The following is a 19,188-nucleotide window of genomic DNA, read 5'->3' as shown; positions in this document are numbered from 1 at the left end:
TTTGCCAATGCCTTCCCTAAGTTCAACATTCAGAGCGCGTGTAGAGGAGGAATAGAAGAGGCAAAGATAAAGGCAAAAACAGAAAACAAGAAGGGGGAGTTTCTAGATCTTTTTTATTATAGAGAAATTATTCTGTGGCATCCCTAAATCCCCTGAGGAAGGCTTCCTCAGCGTCTCCCCATAGAGGAATCTATTATACTACTAACTCCTACCTGAAAAAAATATTGAGGGAATCCGTTAATAGTAAAATAAAGAAGCCGAAATATCTGTATGATTGAACTATGAAGTAGAGTATAAATTGAGAGTACAAAGAGAGTTATATTCCTTAGGATAGTTTTATCTCATCCGCCTTTCTTTTCTTAGGGTCGGAGCCCTCTGCTACATTCCCAGGTACATCTTCTGTTATATCTATAGGGCCTTTACCATCTTTCCTAGCCTCCTCGCCCTCCAGATACTGGACGTTGATATCAGACATTTCACGTATGCGAGAACTCGCCTTTATAGTACTGATTAAGGCTTTGACTACGTCCTCTGGGGAGAGGCGTTGGTCCTTGGGGACGAGTTCCATCGGGGCATAGCGGACCTTGCTGATAGTATCATCCTGATTGAGAACCCATATACCGATATTAAAGTTCGGTACCGAACTGTCTCCAGTCACGTCCAGGGTATCGGTAAACATATCCCAATTCAGGGTGGTCACAAGGTCGGGGACAGCCTTAGTAAGGTTTTTGGCAAAGACGCCAGCATTGAAGCTGTCCGACACAATGTAATCGTAAATCTTGACCGTCCGGGTCTGCCCGACACGGCTTACCCGCCCGATGGCTTGCTGCTTGAGGGGGTCGGATGTGGGGGTATCAAAGAGGTGTACGTTCCGGCAGAGATCCTGAAGGTTAGAACCCGCTGCGTTAACGTAATAGGAGCATATTAAGACCATGCATTCATCCACTTTGGTTGTAAAATCTCGTACCAGCTCGACACGCTCCTTGGAGTTGAGTTCCGAGTGGAAGACCCGGCAGTCAATACGGGCGTGGTAAAGGGCAGCAGCGATAAAGAACTGCTAGGCAGGGATCGTGCACCAGACTACCGACTTTTCCTGTTGCAGGAAGACCTCCTGCTGGATTATAGACAGGAGGGCGCGTAACTTCGGGCTGCCGCGCAACAGGTACAGGAGGACGTCTTGATCGGTAAATTGCTCGGGAATATTATGCGTCACCGGGGCAGGGGCTGTAGTATCCTCGGTATGCTTTCGCATCAGGATCTGGTTTTCAACTTGTATCGCCTTCTTGATCAGTTGAGGACCGAGTGTGAGGCGCCGGGCCTGAGTGTCGAGGGATCGTACACTAACTTGCACTAGGAGGTGGTGGCAATACCTGAAGAACAGCCAGGTGGTAACCAGCGTGAGTTCTCGATACTTGGCCATGTTCCATATGATTTGGCCCTCGCGGGTCTGGACAAAGAGGTAGCGGCGGAATTGCTTCCACTATCGGTAATATTAGGTAGCTTTACGGGCACAGTAACAAACAAAAACCACTTGGTATTGGGAAGGAGGTATGTTATCGCCAATGCGTTTACCATTCGCAAACGGGATGCAGGAGGATAACGAGCGCCGGATTATCAGGTATTTCCATAGTTGGCGGAAGCGGAGGCCGCGGACCACACTATCCGGGCAGACGAGTTCGTCAGACGTTTTGAGGATGAATCGCTGGACCGCCTCATTCGTGAGGATCAGCTGGGCTTGGGGGTAGGTATCGGGGAGCGTAAACGGGTTGGTCTTGGGGTCTACGCCTATCCACAAGTCATCGTTTTTGGGTGGCAACAGGAATGGGAGTAAACCGGCCATATCGTTATAGGAATTGAAGATGGGGGTAGCGGTGACCAGGATGGTCCACTCAGGGTGGATCTACCGGGCAGCAGTCCATTGCGCCGTGTCCGGGTTCCGAAACGTATGGGCCTCGTCGGTGACCATCGTGTCGAACAGTCCCTGAAGGGATTTAGGCCACTCCGCCAGGGAGCCGTTGCCATATTCTTCCGCCCATGACTTGTACTCGGCGGGTCCATGTCGCTGCGCCAAGGTCTGATAACTGGTAATGATCACGGCATGATGTGCTTGCGGGCCAGTCATCCATGGGAGGTCGCCTGCCAGCTTGGGGATGACTTTGACGTCGACTGGGAGGTCTTCCCGCGCGTCTCTAAAGTACACAATGACCTTGAGCCGTTTGGTGACGGCCTTGATCTCAGCGGCCCATTGCCACACCAGGTGGGGGGGGCAGATAATGAGGGTGGGCTTGCCTTTCAGCGTTGTAGCCCGCTACAAGCAAACAGGTTAGTCAAAGATCAGGATGATAGGGAGGTGCTGGAGAAGCCTTCCTCAGCACCTACCCAGGGAAAAGCCAGAAAACGAATAGGGGTGGGGTCACTTACGTGCAGAATATACCCGGTAACCATCCAGGTTTTGCCAAGTCCAACCATATCGGCCAAGATGCACCCGGAGAGCAGTGGATTTTCGCGGAACTGTGCGATTGCATAGATGGCCACGGGCTGCCAAAAACGGAAGGACGTATTGATCCTTATCGCGGGATACTTAGGGACGTCTGGGTTGCTGATATTGAGCGCCTCGCAGGCCTCCTCGTGATTCTCGCGCTGGAGTTCGAGGTTGTCGAGCCAAGTCTGCTGCTCGCGAGCGATTTCGATGGATGCCGCGGTGACTTGAGACAGGGTTACCCGGCCGTCAGGCGTATCTTTATGGGCCTCCTGAATAGTGTCGGCGGTGTAGTGTGCCAATGTCAGCGTATCGACCTCTTGCCCGGTAGGATGATATATGGAGTAGGGCCCCGCGGTAACCATAAGGACCTTAAATGGTGTCATGGAGGTCTCATCCGCCTCGTCCTGCATGTTATCCTTATGGGGGAGCTTTGTGTTACCAGTATCCGAGGCATCTGGTGCCGGCTCCTCTGCTAGTTCCTCCTCGATGAGGCGCAGACACAGTTCGATCAAATGGAACTGCCAATAGGGCTCGCTGAGGTCGGGAGTCTGAGAGACGGCTTAAAGTGCCCGCTAGATTGCAGGTATCAGTTTATCTCTCCAATGGCGGAGACGAGCAACCGGCCCGGCCGGTGTAGGGGTATCGGGGGTCGGAGTGGATGATCGGCTTGCCAATGGGGGGGTACTGGCAGGGGCAGGGGCAGCGGAAACGGGAGTCGGGATTCCTGTAAGATTCTTGCTCTTAGCAGACGACCTCATGCTTCGGCTTGGTCTCGGCTGGGGGGGTCGGGTAGAACGCTTGCTTGGGACCCTTAGCTTGGAGGCCGGTTTCTCGGGGGCAGCGGGGGCAGCGGGTCCAGACGTGGGAGGTTCTGTGGAAGGCTTCCTCGGGTCCTTCTCCAGACCAGCGTTCTCGCTAGGTGGGGGGTGGGGGGTCTGGAGAGAAGCACGGATAAGGTCGCGCGTCTCTTTATCTATGCTGAGGAGGGCCATACCTTTTTCCACACGGGAAGCGGCAAATTCCTGTCGAATAATGCGGAGGATCGCCTATATCACCTTCTCTTTATGCTCCTGTGTCCAGGCTTTCTTGTAGAAAATCCCGTCCACGTTGCGCGTATTGACGTTAACCAGGGTAAGTAAACAAAAGGCAGTCCAGTCGGCCCGGTCCCAGTTGGTCTTGTCGGAAAAATGGTCGAGGTATTTGGTATTACCGCTGTTGGCCGCGGCATGGATACGGGCAATGATGGTAGTGAACGATTCACCTCGGTTCATGTTGTTGCCGCTAAATTGAGCGGGAAGGATAGCGTGCAGGTAACAGTATAGGAAATGGGGTCGGAATAGAATACCCTTGAGCCATTTCTTCAGTTCTTTTACGCTCGTAACGGTCTCTAGGGCAGTACAGATGCCTTTCAGGTTACTAATCTCGGTGAGGTCGAATCCGGCAAAGGTATTTTCCTGATCAATATCCTCCAGGGTGTCGTTGTCCGCGTTGATAATGTCATCCAGGCCGTCCTCGTCGGACGAGAATTGTAGGGTAGTCATCTGGAAGGTGCTGAGCTTGCCTTCCTAGAAGGTTAAGTGAGGTGCAGGGGAATGAGTTCGGAGAGAAGAGTTAGAAAGGAGAGAAGATCTAGAGGGAGAAGGGGGGGGAGAGGGGGTATTTATACCTCTTGGCGAAAAGGAAGGTATCCCCAGGACCTGCTATGCTGTCCGCATCGCTGCCATGGCGTGTGCCGGGAGTAGTGAATGCCGCGCTTTGTTGCCTGCGGGTGATTCCACTGGGGACGGCCCAGGCATGCATCACAAAGCGATGCACGTAGCCGGCTAAAGGGGATCCCCACCATCGCCTTGTGGCCTTTAGTAGGATCTCTCCGCTATCCCGCGTGCGATGACCTGGGTTCCTGGCCCTCGACCATACAAGGTTCTGGGGAAGGCTTCCTCAGGAGATCCCCGCCATGGCATGTGCCGGGAGTAGTGAATGGCGGGAGTAGTGAGTGCTGGGAGTAGTGCATAGCAGGAGTAGTGAATGCTGCGCTTTGTTGCCTGCGCATAATTCCACTGGAGACGGCCCAGGCATTCACTACAAAACGATGCACGTAGCCGGCTAAAGGGAATCCCACTATCGCCTTATGGCCTTTAGTAGGATCTCTCCGGCTAGCAGTAGAGGAGTACTCTGTAAGTGACTATCCTGTGTGTGATAACCTGGGTTCCTGATCCTTGACCATATCAGGTTCTGGGGAAGGTTTCCTCAGGAGATCCCCGTGAGGATAGTTGGGAATAGTTCCACGTCCATAAGGCTGTTTACTGCTGGCTGAGCGCGGTCGTAGGCTCCTGAGGCCGGGCCACGAAGATGCCGCAGCCTGGGTATCTGGTTCCCGGGTGGTCCGCTTGCTGGGGAGACCCTTGGTCGGCAGACACCTCTCCAGCGGCCCGCTGCACCCGGAAGATATATTCTCCCGCGCGGGTCAGGGACTGGGCAGGTACCGCGGTACCGATCAGGGACGGGAACTCACTCGGATCAGTTGATGGATGCTTGGCCCGGATGTGTGTCTGCAAGGCTCGACGGGAGAGGCGCAGCGCCGGGCAGCCGGGCCACTGACAGGGCAACGCCTCCCATTGGGGCAGCCTCGGGAAGGGGGCGACGGGGGGCTCCTGGGCCAGAAGATGGTGCCAGACGTCGAGAGGAGACTGGACCGCCAGGGACTGGATGGTCTGGCGGTCCGCCGCACTCAGCAGGGCATGGCTCGTGTGGTGCTCGATGTGCTGGCGCACCTGCGAAGGGTAGATGGCAGTCTGACATGTGATGCACACCAGCAGCTGCCATTCCGGGTAGAGTTGTAGGAAGGCCCAGGGCAGTGATTGGACCGCATGTGTCAACCGACCCGACAGAACGCGGGGCTTTTGTATTGGCTGGTATGGTAGGGAGATCTCTGGCGGAGTGTGGCTCTCGCAGTCTGAGAGACCTCGGAAAGGCACCGAGCGGAGGACGAGGGTGTGCCACAGTCGGGATGCTACGGCGAACTGCTCAATCCGGCCCGGCGTTAGGCCGAATGGCTGGCTGACGTCCACGGCATAGACCTGTTCGTTAATGTGGCTATAATGACCTGCCTGCGCAGCCAGGATATTACTGAGAGCCGCGGTGGCGATTCTCCAATCAGCTGGCGTTGCCTGCGAAGCGAGGTACTTTTTAGCAATAGCAATGGCGATATGTCGGTAGCTACAGGTAGTAATATCTTGCCCATAAAGGAAAGGCTGGGCGGTCTCTCGCATGAGGGCGGTAATCCTACCGGCCTGGGAACGGGGGGGCGTTGCCCCAGGTAAAGCGAAGAGATAGTCATCTATCGCGCTGGGCTGGACTTGACGGTAATGTAAGCGCGGCTGTCCGTTCTTCCGCAGCTGCTGGTAGAACAGCACAAGAAAGGGGCGGACGCGCAGCAGATACAGCACTACCAGCCGGCTGACTGAGGGGCACAGAAAGCGGGCTACATGCTGCGTAGTCTGAATGCGCACCTGCGACTTATGGTACTCGGTGATGAAAAGCACGTTGCCCTGGTGTAAGTACAGGTTCCGCGGTGTTATCGAGGTATTCCGCCACTTCAGCTGCAGCAGTTCGGGCTCCCGGCTTGACTGGCCCCACGTCAGTTGGATCAGGAGAGCAAGATAGTCGAGAAACCACTGAGCCTGGGTCCGATACGCCATAACGGTGCGCGGATCCTACCGATTACCCTGGCGGAGAGGGGCCATGCCCGCCGGCAGCGTCGTCTGGACTGCGAGCAACGGCGCATGGGTAAGCTGGAGCTGATTCGCCGGTATATCAAGAAAGCAGAAGCCGGCCCGATGCTCGCCTAGATTATCGACTAGCGTGGTAAGATCGATGGAAGGATAAACGCCGAGGAAAAGTCCGTGCTCAAGCGTCTGGGTTACCGACTGGAGGAGGGTCTCAATCCACCCACGGATATCGTCAAGATGAATCCCCCGGGGAGACCCGCGGTAGAATAGAGTCTGGTAATCTGGCGACCACAGTATATTCCCCGGACGAGCGGTATGACGGATGTGCTAACGGGCCCGATCGAGCAGCTCGAGAATGGCGTGAAGGGGGTAGAGACTCCCACGGACGGCGTATCGGGCTTGGATCGCCTGGGCCCGTTGGTACTGATTCCGGACCTCATGCCGGGGCCGAATGTCCTGCAGATAGTGGTACCGCCGGAGAGGGAGTGCATATTCGAGTAGCAGGACTCGGCTGACCCAGATCAGGGCGGAGAGCGAGGAAGAATACGAGTATGGCTCCTGGAAGGTGAGGGTGGAGGCCTGAATACTAAGTACGGCCGTAAACGCCATCAGATTAGCCGCAAATTTATCGCCGGTATGTTGGATGCTAGTCGTCGTAAGACAGCTCAGGCAGAAACTGAATAGACTTTCGTCGAGCCATCTCTGTCCCGCAGGTGGGAGGGCCGGTGGAGCCAGCCGCCCTGTATTATCGGTATGAGAGAAGCATTGGGCAGATTCCACTGTTGGAGGTAGGAGGTATTCCTCTTCCTCATCCTTATCTTGTTCTATGTCCTGCTTATTGTCGCTAGATACACTGCTGACCTCGCTAGCGGAATACCTGAGGAAGGCTTCCTCGGGGCTTTCCTCATGGTCGGTTGCTGGGAACTGGTCATTTATTTTAACCCTGTGCTGCTGACGGCCCTGTGGGGCACCCTGATTTTGCGGAAATGACGGCGGAATGTAAGAGTCCGGGGAAAGCTCCACTAAATGATCCGCTACGCTTGGCCGGCGGTAGACAGGGATGCAAACTGCGATCATGGTCTGGTATCGGGTCACCTGCCTTTTTATAACAGGCCTCTCCTCGGCATCAACTGGGTCGCAGGAGGATACTGATAGCGATCGTTTTCTTTGCCGAGCTGGTAGGCTATAAGATGTTACTGGCGGCTCAGGAGATGCCGTAGTAATTACCGGTGGCGGTACTGCTTGCGTAAATTTAACGGCGTCCGGCTGGCAGAGAAAACGTTCCAACGTCGTCCAGATCCGATGGAAGTACTCCTTTTGGCATAGATCCAGCGGGATCCCGAGATCTTGGAGCTGTCTGTTACCTGAAAACGGGGCGGCCCGGAAGGACCAATATAAAAAGTGCTTCCATATCTTGATGTATCTTTTCTCGGTAGCTGGCTGTAGCCGGTCTAACGCTCGCTTATATGGCTTACCGGCAATAGTGCTATGGAAGATCTGGCGGATCGACTCGTGGGTAATGTCCAGTGTGTCTAACGCCCGGGCCATGATGCGGTCAAACGAGGCCCCGATCATGTGGAGAATGGTAGTATAATAGCTGCTCTTCTCAGCCTGCCAGACACTCGCAATTGTAGGATCTTGCTGAAGGGTGTTGGGATGGCCCCGGAGCTTAACAAGCGTTTGAAGGAGCCGTCCCTCCAGATATCGAAGCCATCCGGTCTGGGCTAACCATGGAGTTATCGCTTCCTTTCTAGGGGGGATCATCCCCGTACGCGGAATTTCCCCTGGTCCAGATTTGATTGGTCGAATGGGGGGGGGCGTCTCAGGCTGGCAGGAGCTTATATCGGCATCATTCTCCGCTGGCGTCGGGGATAATGGGGGTGGAATCGGTAGGCACAGTCCATTGGGGGATGACTGTACAGAGGCAGGGGACGGATGTATTGGTTTTCCATCAGGATCAGGCGGTGCGACCGAGGACTGGGGACTCATGGGTCTCTGGGGACGCGTGGGCGCAGTCACCCAGTACCGACAATAGCGGGCATGGGTGAACCAACTTTGCCCCTGAACAGGGGTCCAGGCCAGTGGGCGAGGGCTCCCGACGGTATGCTCGATCCGGTGATATCGCTGGAGCCATTTCTTTGAGGCAGTAAGGAAGCTACAGTAGTCACACTGTAACAGGTTATGGATTGGCAGGCCAGGAATAGCGTCAGTACCATCAGCCAGCGGAAGAAAATCAGTATGATTTTTACGAAGGCGCGCGTCTTCTGGAATACATTGTAATTGGTGCTCTATCGCGGTACGGCTTTCAATCTGATGACAAGTACGTAAATGCCGCGATATTAGACGATTTGGGAGGGCACACTGGCAGTCATAACAGATAATACATTGATATTGACTGTTGTACCAGAGATATTGGAAAGCCGGTTCCATCTGGATGTATAGCAGGGTTTATTCCCCTAATATTATGCAGATCTTGATGGAGAGAAAATGATGCCTGCCAGGAGTAATATTATAGTATAGGGAGAGAGACTAAGTATCATTCATTCTATCAGGAACAGATGGAAGGATAGATATATTATTATACTAGACGTGACGTGGCGCGACGGACAGAACGCGACGGAACGCGACGCGACCTTACCTAGCACGACAAGAAAAAAGAAAAATCAATTATCAAGGATTAACTTTAGGGGAGGTCCTGTTACCCCACTCCGGATCCCCCCAGAGTTGGTCTAGCGCCGGGAGGCTTCACTATGGAGACCTGGGGGGGGATCCGGGGGCTCCTCTCTGATAGTGCAGCTTGTCCGGCTCCTGTGTTATAGTGCAGCTTGTTCTGCGTGAAGAAACTATTTATGTCTGCTATCTGTGGAAACGATGGATGTGTTGTATATTGGGTGGCCGATGTGGCCAACTATCTAAGATATCTAGCTTACTAAGTGATGACTAAGCGAGCTCGAACCCCAGGGCAGGCGGAAGGGTACGTCCCGATGTTCCAACACTATCTGTGGGTCACGTGACAGAGTCATGTGATCCAATATACCGGAAGGTTCCTGACACCTGTTGATAAATGGCAAAGATGCTCATTGCCCAATTCCGACAGGTCGATTTAATGTCCGTGGCTTTGATGGAACACTTGGAGTGGAGTCTGGCTCGGTGAAGACCGATCATGGTTATTTCCTAGATAATGATTTAACCTGCATTGACAGTTCGGCCTTCACAGCTTCTAAGCTTGAACTTGAGCGCTGCGACCCTCGGCAGCGTCAGCTGCTCGAGCACATGCCTGATCCTGTCCTGGAGCAAGGCTCGCTATAAAGATAAAGACGGGCGCCAGTAGCTAAGGTATACTGGCCACTATATTCACTCATTCAGTCCTTGATATATCTCAGCCATGGCTGTCGCATCCAAGGCTACCGTCTCCGACTCGGAGCCAAACCACACGTACGATGGCTCAGGCACCGAGGACGACCCGTTTGTGGTGGAATTCCACAAGGATGACCCGGGCAACCCTATGAGCTGGGGCGATGTTCAAAAATGGTTTATGACTATGATTGTTAGTTTCTCTGTCTTTGCTGTGACTTTTACTTCCTCCGCGTACTCGATTCCCGCCGGAAAAGTGTTTTAAGACTTTGATATTAGCACCGAGGTCTTTACCTTCGGGCTTTCGCTTTTTGTGTTAGGATTTGCGATTGGGCCCGCACTCTGGGGTCCGTTGGTGAGTCAATAATCCTGCGTCTACGTTGTACATTGGCTAATTATGTCCTGTCGCCAGTAAGTGTACCAGTACCAGTCGACGTATGCTAAGTTAGCCGCCACTAATAGTCAAGGTCTGAACTCTATGGAAGACAAGTCCTCTGGATCATCACGCACATCGCGGTGGTTGTCTTTCTCGTGGCTCAGCTGGTTGCCAAAACGTTGCTACATTGCTTATCCTACGCTTCTTTGCCGGCACCTTTGGGGATTGCCGCTTGTCAACTCCGGCGGCACCATCGCCGATATCTTCCTGCCGGCCCAGCCTGGCCTATCCCTCACTATCTACAGCGTCGCCCCTTTCCTTGGCCCGATATTTGGGCCTATTATCGGTTGATTCGTCTCTCAGGGCGCCGGGTGGCGTTGGGTCCAGCGTCTCTGCACCATATTCATTGGCGTTGTTGGCATCCTAGGCGTGATCTTCGTGCCCGAGACGTACGGTCCAGTCCTCCTCCAGCACCGTGCGAAGAGACTCGCCCTGGCAGATGGGAAAGCATACGTGAGCGTTCTGGAAAAGAGCCAGGGGACGAAGTAGACCCCAGGTGAAGTTTTCAAGCACGCCCTTTTCCGACCCTGGATCTTCCTCTTCCTTGAGCCCATCGTGCTGATCGCGTCCCTCTACATGGCCATCATCTACGGAACGGTGTACATGTTCATGGCGGCATGCCGATCGTCTATAATGAGCACCGCGGCTGGTCCGAGGGGGTCGGCGGCTTATCATCCCTGGGGATCATGGTCGGTATTATCTCGGACTCGTCTACGCAATCTTGGACAGCAACGGGCAATACACGAGGCTGTTCAAGGCATCCACGGCCGAGTCGCGCCTCCCCCCGGCGACCGAGGCTCGTCTTCCATCGGCCACCATCTGCGGGATTGCGCTTCCAATCGGGATGTTTGGGTTCGCGTGGACAAATTACCCCGGCATCCACTGGTCGGTCAGCATCATCCTCTCTGCACCGTTTGGATTTAGATCGTGTTTATCTTTATAGCGAGCTTTGCTCCAGTACAGGATCAGGCATGTGCTCTCATCCGGACGGAAGTACGTTTCATTGGTCAATCTTCACAATTCTCATCGACTCGTACACCATCTACGCGGCGGCGGCGATGCTTCGGTCCATTATCGGCACGGTCTTTCCACTACCCATCACGCAGATGTACCATAATCTGGCGACCCACTAGATAGATGTATAGATAGCTGCAAAATCCCAGAATTACATTCAAGAAGCAAAGAAATGCATAATTTGTGATAAGCTAACAAGAGCAAAGTGCGAGGTACTACTATACTCTATTTCCGTCGACTTTAGGAAACCCATTTACCGGTGGGGTATATTTGAAACTATTAGTTTGGGAATTGTCGATCTCTATTGCGGCGAACTAATAGTGGTTTCAAGCCCGACTTGTGCGTGGATCAGATGAGACTGAAAATTGTCCCATGTACTCCATCAATCCTCAGAAGCTTTGTCTCGGTCAACGCGCAACGACCGATATCTCAGAATATTGTGAAATAGCTTCTCGGATGGGATCCATTGATGTTTGACGAAGCCCAAATCCTAAAAAGGAAATGACGGTTTGGTGAACAATTTCAAATGCCCTGAGCCCGTCTAGAGTCCCAATCCTCTTTTGCATGGCCGGTATGTTTTGAACAGGCAGACCCAGGAGCTTGAATAAATAGGGCAAGTCGGAGAATGTGTAATGTTGAGCCTGGGCTAGTTCCAGCTCCAATCTCCAATCCCGCAGATTCGACCAGAACTCTGCCCATGACGGGTCTGTTGTCTGGGTTTTATTTTCGTGCCCGAACAGGAGAAATGAACCCCGAAGCCCTTCTTGAACCACGGGTCCAAACATTGACCCATCCAGATTCGCACCTGCAACAATCCGACGGTCCAAGCGTATAGCTTCCGCGGTGGCTGCGCCCCCGAGCGAGTGGCCGTACATCGCGACTCGCCGAGTCCTCAAGCCTGCAGATCGCACCCCGGGGAGTAGAGATGCTACGCCAACCTTGGTGCTCAGCTGATCCAGCACAAACATGACATCTCGAGCTCGGGTATCGACATCCAGCGGAATCTGCGCGTCACTGATATTTGCAGCAGTCACGACGCTTCCGTCCGGAAACTCTAAGAACTCGGTATCATAGGGGTGGTCAATAGACACCACGATGTACCCAGCGCTAGCCACAGATTGTGCAATTGCATTGTAAAACAGCCGCGTCGTGCCGAGAGCAGGTGAAAAAATCACCACTGGGAACGGAATGTGACGCCCTCTTGGCGACTCTGGGCATGACTGGAAATAGATAGATCGAAGTGACCCATTGGGAAATCCATATGTGCTGTATAGGTCGGAGTAGTATTTCGATGTTGCGGCGGGGAGGTAATCTCTCTTCTCAAGATCAACCCTGCAGTGAGTGGGGGCAAATATCGAAGTCATGACCTTGCGGGGTCCGTGATTGGGATCAAAGGGATCAATTCTAGTATGGTCGACCATGCTCGCCGTGTTGTAAAATACATCATATGGTCCAGGTGGGCTAGGAATCACCACTGCAGACACGAACATAGCCACAATTGGCAGCAGAAGAATAGTTTGATGCATAATCGATCACTAGAAGGCGCAGCTCCGGATAGAAATAGCGTAACAATGGAAATTTTTAAGATCTTGCTAAGGAGGCAGAAGATGAAAATTAAGAGATAATTAGGAAATCTCAACAACAATAGTCAGAGAAAAAATATCCCTGGTCTTTATATGTCTGGAGAGGACGAGGTGGAGTGGTAGATCAAGTGACAAATCTTCTTACTAGCAAAGCTCCCATATCCAAAAATACGAATGATAGGAAAGATCTCACTTCACACAACGCGTCTTACTTTCCCCAAATGGAATTAATAGGGCGTTAGTTGATCAGGCTCCAGTGCGCTGCCAAGAACCCAGTGTCGTGGATCCCTGTTGCGCGAGATTACTTCCGAATTGGGCTTAGCGTCATCGCGCATGGTTGGTGCAGTCCTGCAGCCTGGGTTATGGTCTCGAGCTTGTCAAACTAACCGCTGGTTTCCTAAGCCCCCTTTCAATTTTCAACCTGAACGCGACTGAGGGATTTTCTACAGTCAGACCAAGTCTCGCTCGAACATACCCATTTTCATCATAGTGGGAATCGGAGATACGCGCGGCTTATCTGTTTCTTAGAGATCTCAGGCTCATGTCCACCTCAACAACGTTGCGGGGGAGAGCGGTCGGCCCTCTGGACAAGCGAAGGCGAGCGTCGCGCTGCGTCGGCTGCGTTAAACGCCACATCAAGGTCTGGGATGGGAAGACTGTAATTTCCTGAGATCAGTACAGCTGATTCCTAGTAGTGTGAAGGGGGTTTTCCATGTGCTTATTGCATTCGACGGAATACGATCTGCGTTGCTCAACAGCAACCGGTAAACGATATGGCTATATTTGTCAACCAAACCCAGCGAGATGGTCCTGACAGAGGCTACCGAAGCTCTGATTTGAAAGGAATGGCTATTACCAATGGGCACAACTCCGGGATTCCCCAACTTGGTTTTATCGCGAGGGATAGGGATACCCGCCTTCTGGATTGTTTTGTCTCTTTCATCCAGCGGAATATGTTCACGACGAGCTTCGCATCAATAGTTCCAGACCTCTTGCCCCTGATTTCTACGTCCCCAGTACTATATCATGCTGTGATAGCGATTGGTGCTTTGGATGCGCATCGACAAAGCGCTGGGCGCGCATTACGGGGAGACACCCCACCCTACGTGGATGCCATGACCTCTTACCATAAATCAATGGGTATTTTGCGGTCATGTCTGGAAGAAAACAATGTGTTTCAAAGAGATGATATTCTCTGGGCCACATTTTTCCTAGGGCTGTTTGAGGTACGAATTTGTCAGGATATTATATGAGATGGATTGGATTCGTGTTTGACTGACATAATCCCCACATAGTTAGTCTCAGAGGATTCTGGTGAAGGCTGGATCAAGCATATGCTCTACGGAACATCAAGAATGCTTCAGCTCTCAGGACCAAGCGGCTGCATGCCTTCGCTCCGAAGGAAATTCTACAACCTGTTCCGTGTCCTTGAGGCCAGCCGCGCCCTACTCTATAATGAAGAAACAATCCTTTCTCAAGATATCTGGATCCGATTCCAAAAATGTCTGTCAAGAAATGCCACTCAATGGAAGCCCATGGAAGAGATTATATCCCTCATGATTCAGACCTCCGCCTTCAGCGTACGGTAAGTCGGTACTGACAAATGACCGACTTGTTCTGTTTTAACATCCCAATGACAGAGCCGGTACTATTATTCAGAAGATCCCCGAAGCAGACCGGTCCACAGATCCATCAGTTGCTCTGCTTGCCGCCGAAGGACTAAATGTCCAAGAGGCTATATATAATTGGCACAAGAAGACGTTGCTGCAGCTGCTCCAGGGCGATCCTAATGAATATTCAAAATTAGCTTTGCTGTATTATCACGCTCTGCTAATCTTCCTCTCAGGCCATTATGATTATTTTCCCTATTGGGACAAGACGCCAGCCCCGGTTTTATCCTGTGCTGAAATTTCTGAACACTTGATTATGATCCTAAACCTCTCGGCCGAGATTTTGCTCCGCACGAAGATTCCTGGAGTGATGCTGTTTTTCCCAGTAACCGTCGCAGGATCTCGAGCCCGGAACGTCGATCAACAATCCGAAGTACTGAATCTGCTCGAACGGGTCTTCTCTCAAGGGTTTGTGGTCGCAAACAGGGTACGTGATGGTTTGTTGGGACGGTGGGCCGAGAGGGATCGGAGAGAGACTATACATCCGGCCCCGTGAAATAATAACTACGCCTCAAATGTTCCCCGTGAATACTAGGGTACTACAATAATGTTCAGTAGTTCAGCCCACTGCCCTTCCTCAGGAATTTCCAAAGACACCATAGCTTCTTGCTGCTGGCTTCATTTCGGCTGATAGGTCCAAGTCATATTATCAGATTTTCCACAATCTACTGTAGCAACTAGGTGCTCATGGGTAACACTCAAGGTTGGTTGCGGATGTGACGGTCTACAAAGGAGCTGTCAACCGTATGTGACCGCTAGTCACATAGGAGACCTTCCTAGTCCGGACATCGGTGTTGATAACTACCGATCCCCGAGGATTATGCAGAGTTTTCTGTTATTTCCATGGTTCAAAAGTTATGTCTCTTCTAACTGCCTTTTTAGGCTAGATTGCTTATTATTCTTCATGTATTTAAACTACCGTTTGCAACTAGATTGAAAGAATCAGACCTTCATCATTCGATATTCCTATGGGTAACATTACTAGCAATTACGCCTAGAGAGACGGCCAACAGGAGCTTAGTAAAAGGCAAGTTTGTTTATGACTCGTAGTCAAGGAATTTTCCCATAGGGAGGAAAAGGCTATCTAGGAGAGAGAATCCAGGGACTCTATATACTGCCTGGAGCTTGCCTCAGGCAGGAATGCCTGCAGGATCCCTAGGAATGTTCCTGGATGCCTGCCGCAGAGGATCCCTTGATCCTCCGGAACGTTCTCCCCAAGCCCCCTGGCTTCAGGAGGTAACAATTCAACTGAGTTATATGATCATATTCAAATGAATGAAGGTCTTAATTCTTTCTAACTACACGACAAAGAAGCCGATATTTATGCAATTTCAGGGGCTTCATGGTCACCATAAATGAGCGGAATTGCACGATTTATCGTCATAAATCAATGCGGTTGCATGATCGGTCAAGCAAGGCGATGATATAAGCGGATTAGTCATCTACCGCGGCCACAATCCCTGACAAGAAACAGGCCGAGGAACTGCTCGACAAAACGTGTCTAACATTTTCTATTGCCTTGCTTGTCACGAACTGTGACCTGCCTCCAAAGACGTCCTTTCGCGATGCCCTATGACCTAACTATCCGATCGGGACTAGAGTCAGAGCTGTCCCACACATATCGTGATCAGCTCCTGAATAGCTTCACAACCTAGCTTAGCTTCTTCGTTCAATGCCTATCCTACATTCTTGCGATTCCCTATCGTCAGCGTAGCTGTTCGTAACAGCTGAGGTGGGAATGAGCACTAATTTAGTGTGCGTTATATCAAGTCGGAACAGTGAAGGTAACGGGGCCATGCATGGTGTGCAGATCCTACCTCCTTAAGCATCTCGATCATGACCAAGATGCAGGTGCCTTCATGCACGCAGGCAAAGAAGACCTTCACAGGTCCCTACCGTGATCAAAGGAACAAGTGTTTCACTGATTGAATATGCACCTACGGCTATGGTTCTTGAGTCTGGAAGATTGGCATTACCTAACAGCGTGGTCAACCCACTTCAGCTGAAGCCTGAGGAGGCCATGACTTTCTACTTTTGCATCTTCCCCGCCATCGATCAGCATGGCTGACATTAGCCTCTTGCGCAATGTAACCTTGTTATACCTCAGCCTGGGCCTCGCCCACTCGGTCCCCCCAAAGGCAAAAATCAGATCTGCATAATGAAGCAGCCTCGAATAATTCACCAAGAAACATGTCTTAATATAGCTATCACTTAGGTCAGCAGCCCTACCCTCTTCGGGGGTTGGTCTGCTTCACACATACGATAATTTTAAGTCAAACGATAAATTTGAAGCCTTTTGACCTCCTACTCACCACTATAATCCATAACGTATTACAGCCAGGATTACTCGTAAACTTTTAAATCATATTTTCAGTATAAACATACAAGCATAAAAATAGACAACAATCTAGCTAATGTAATCTAGAAATAACTAGAGAAGCCAGTGCGGGCTTGGTAAGTAATTAGTGAATATTTAAATATTTTAGAGTATGTATAGTTAGAGCGGATACAAAACACTTACATACAATAAAAAACAGCAGTACCTGCACCCGGCAAACGGACAGAACTCATAGCAAGATAAGTTTACTTATGGACTACTACCTAACACTTCTTTCTCTCGATTTCTCGCCTCCCAATAGAACGATCCATGCTCACAATTCGCCTTCATACACCCTAGTTTCTCCGCCACGGGCACGCCACGAACTTACTGTCACTAGTCCGATGGAACATGGCGCCACAGTACCTGTCAAGTCAGGGTCAGCGTAAATCAACCAACTTTCCGCCGCCTGGTAACAAACAAGCCGTGACCCAAACATCAAGGAAAAAGGGAACATACAGCGTATCAGTGCCATCAAAGGCCACGACTACGCGCCACCTGTCTGCATTTCTCTCCCCATTCCAGGTAGTCAGATGCTCAAGCGGAAACTCCTTCAGGGTCTTGCCGTTGCACTGCGGCTCGAAGTTGATCATCGGATCGCCGTTGTTGTAAAATGTGTGCGGGTACATTCCTTGTTTTGGGAGGCCTATTAATGGCGTTATTAGGCTCGGTTGAGGGTGATAGAGGGTAGGAGTGAGATACCAATTGGTTTACCCCTGTGCTGGTAGGCAGCGTCGGCGGCGTTATGGTTGTCTTGTTTGTTGAAGTCACGGCTGTCTGACGTCCTGTTAGCTGGTCTGGATGTGTCTGGGAAAGTAGGAGGATATAGTATAGTAAGTACCGCATTTGAAATCCTTGAATTCCTTAGGAAATTTGACGGCCGCGTTGCCAAGTCCGGCGAGGAGGGACGCTGCGAGAAGAGAAGAGAATTTCATGGTGTTTGCTTTTCTTTGCTTTACTTTGCGTGCTGAGTTGAAAGTGAAGGACTATAATCATGGACTGGGAGTGGTTGGGTTATTTATACTGATAACTATGGACAAAAGTCCATCCAAACTATGTACTGTACATTCCAGCTACGTTGCCAGGAAGGGGCTGTCTTGCACAGATCGTGCTTGCATCAATAGTGTCTGCAATTTTCAGCTCCGCCAAGGAACGCAGTACATTCAGCTTGTCGGCATTATCCGAGAATGCGGTGTGGTCCAATACATGCTCCATGCATACTCAACACTGACAGCTCGGCTGCACTAGTTGCCAGGAAACGTCTCGTGATCATTGAGACATTTATCGCTCCTACCGAGGAGATGAGGAGAATAAGGTGGGGATGGACATATGATCTGAGAAGTCAAATCCTACTAGTTTCAACAGAAAGTACTACTAGCCAAGACACTTGATCTGCATCAGCTGTACAGTAACCCCGCAGTTTCCTGCCGTCCCTAGTAGAGCAGATCAGTAAAAATTTCTACACTACACTATATGCAGATCCTAGGGCCTAGCGAATACTGGATACATATGATGGCAGTTGCCTGGCTGCCTGCCTTGACGGCAGCCACTGGGGAAAATTGGGGTCTCGCTAGTCCTTGATAATGAGGCCGGCCAGCTCTAGCTCGGCCAGGGGCTTTCAGCTGCTATGGACTTTCAGCTTGACATTGGCTTTAGCTACCATGGGACTTCAGCCAGCCTGACAGCCGAAGATACAACGCAACCAAGCAGAAAGGCTACGACGATGCACCGGATATCCGGCAGATCCGAGTCTGGCATACTTGTAAGTAGGCTGCGTCACTATCCGCATTATCGTACGATAGTTATCGATCGATCGTATCCAAGTGCCGATAACGATAGATTTTCACTATCGATTATCCGCAGCGGATACGATACGATAATTTTTTTGACCTCAGCGGATATCATACGATATCCGTCGGATCATAAATATTATAAACAGCCCAAGACTCGTGATCTAGTGAAGCCTGCATAGATTATGCAGTTTTTCTGGTATTTTTTGTGTATCTGCGTGGTATAGCATGATTAAAAAATCGAGGACTTTAGGTACAGTTTCATTATTTAATATTTAGCAACGTATACACTCTTTGATATTAATATAAAGGTACCCTGAGAGGCTCTAAATTCAGCTAGTTTATATAATTTTGACTATTTACATCAGATTTTTTTCTATCTCAAAACCATCCGGTATCTTTGGCCTCTTCCGGATCCTCCTCGATCGCCCCTGAGTAGCCTCCTCAGTTAGCATTTCAGGAAGAGAAAGGCAATTATCATCACTGTCTTGAGATTCGATAGCTTCATGTGACCTCTTACTCTGTGTTATAGACTGTGCAAAATATGTTTTGTTCTCTAAATCACTCTCTGGTTCATCTAGTAGCTTCTCAGTTTGGTATCTACCCTCTTCCTCATCGTCACTAATAGGATCAATGTTATTCAGTGATAGAGAAGGCTTCTATGACTCATTAAAGATAGCAGTTTCTCCTTCTAAAGTATACTCCTTAATCAGATCAAGCTCATTTTGCTGGAGATCAAACTTGGAAGAGAAGA

The 19,188-nt window shown here is 50.9% G+C and overlaps 6 protein-coding genes across 6 annotated transcripts; 2 read left to right on the top strand and 4 right to left on the bottom strand.

The window, feature by feature from the left end:
- Window positions 1-325: 325 nt before the first annotated feature.
- On the bottom strand, window positions 326-4,023 carry KD926_007416 (uncharacterized protein; the record flags this gene model as incomplete). Its single annotated transcript, XM_053100268.1, has 7 exons — window positions 326-1,057; window positions 1,109-1,480; window positions 1,532-1,900; window positions 1,964-2,308; window positions 2,422-3,030; window positions 3,103-3,528; window positions 3,610-4,023. The coding sequence occupies 7 exons, from the start codon at window positions 4,021-4,023 to the stop codon at window positions 326-328; spliced, it is 3,267 nt and encodes a 1,088-aa protein (XP_052956127.1).
- A 759-nt stretch (window positions 4,024-4,782) lies between these two features.
- Window positions 4,783-8,199, bottom strand: KD926_007415 (DEAD/DEAH box helicase-domain-containing protein; the record flags this gene model as incomplete). The annotated part of the gene is made up of 3 exons (XM_053100267.1): window positions 4,783-6,103; window positions 6,200-6,491; window positions 6,543-8,199. The coding sequence occupies 3 exons, from the start codon at window positions 8,197-8,199 to the stop codon at window positions 4,783-4,785; spliced, it is 3,270 nt and encodes a 1,089-aa protein (XP_052956126.1).
- Window positions 8,200-9,595: 1,396 nt separating this feature from the next.
- Window positions 9,596-10,924, top strand: KD926_007414 (uncharacterized protein; the record flags this gene model as incomplete). The annotated part of the gene is made up of 3 exons (XM_053100266.1): window positions 9,596-9,757; window positions 10,304-10,453; window positions 10,511-10,924. 3 exons carry the CDS (start codon window positions 9,596-9,598, stop codon window positions 10,922-10,924), a joined length of 726 nt encoding a protein of 241 aa, XP_052956125.1.
- A 497-nt stretch (window positions 10,925-11,421) lies between these two features.
- Window positions 11,422-12,540, bottom strand: KD926_007413 (PAF acetylhydrolase family protein; the record flags this gene model as incomplete). The annotated part of the gene is made up of 1 exon (XM_053100265.1): window positions 11,422-12,540. The coding sequence occupies one exon, from the start codon at window positions 12,538-12,540 to the stop codon at window positions 11,422-11,424; it is 1,119 nt and encodes a 372-aa protein (XP_052956124.1).
- An 830-nt stretch (window positions 12,541-13,370) lies between these two features.
- KD926_007412 (uncharacterized protein) lies at window positions 13,371-14,763 on the top strand (the record flags this gene model as incomplete). The annotated part of the gene is made up of 3 exons (XM_053100264.1): window positions 13,371-13,823; window positions 13,893-14,182; window positions 14,238-14,763. 3 exons carry the CDS (start codon window positions 13,371-13,373, stop codon window positions 14,761-14,763), a joined length of 1,269 nt encoding a protein of 422 aa, XP_052956123.1.
- A 1,847-nt stretch (window positions 14,764-16,610) lies between these two features.
- Window positions 16,611-17,579, bottom strand: KD926_007411 (Ribonuclease/ribotoxin; the record flags this gene model as incomplete). The annotated part of the gene is made up of 5 exons (XM_053100263.1): window positions 16,611-16,621; window positions 16,976-17,010; window positions 17,104-17,290; window positions 17,359-17,421; window positions 17,486-17,579. 5 exons carry the CDS (start codon window positions 17,577-17,579, stop codon window positions 16,611-16,613), a joined length of 390 nt encoding a protein of 129 aa, XP_052956122.1.
- Window positions 17,580-19,188: the final 1,609 nt, after the last annotated feature.

This window comes from Aspergillus affinis, assembly GCF_023601865.1.
Source record: "Aspergillus affinis strain CMG 70 chromosome Unknown NODE_42_length_251493_cov_91_322052, whole genome shotgun sequence".
In the NCBI taxonomy this organism is placed as follows: domain Eukaryota; kingdom Fungi; phylum Ascomycota; class Eurotiomycetes; order Eurotiales; family Aspergillaceae; genus Aspergillus; species Aspergillus affinis.
The sequence above is the reverse complement of the archived record's forward strand: the minus strand, read 5'-3'. Positions and strand labels throughout refer to the sequence as shown.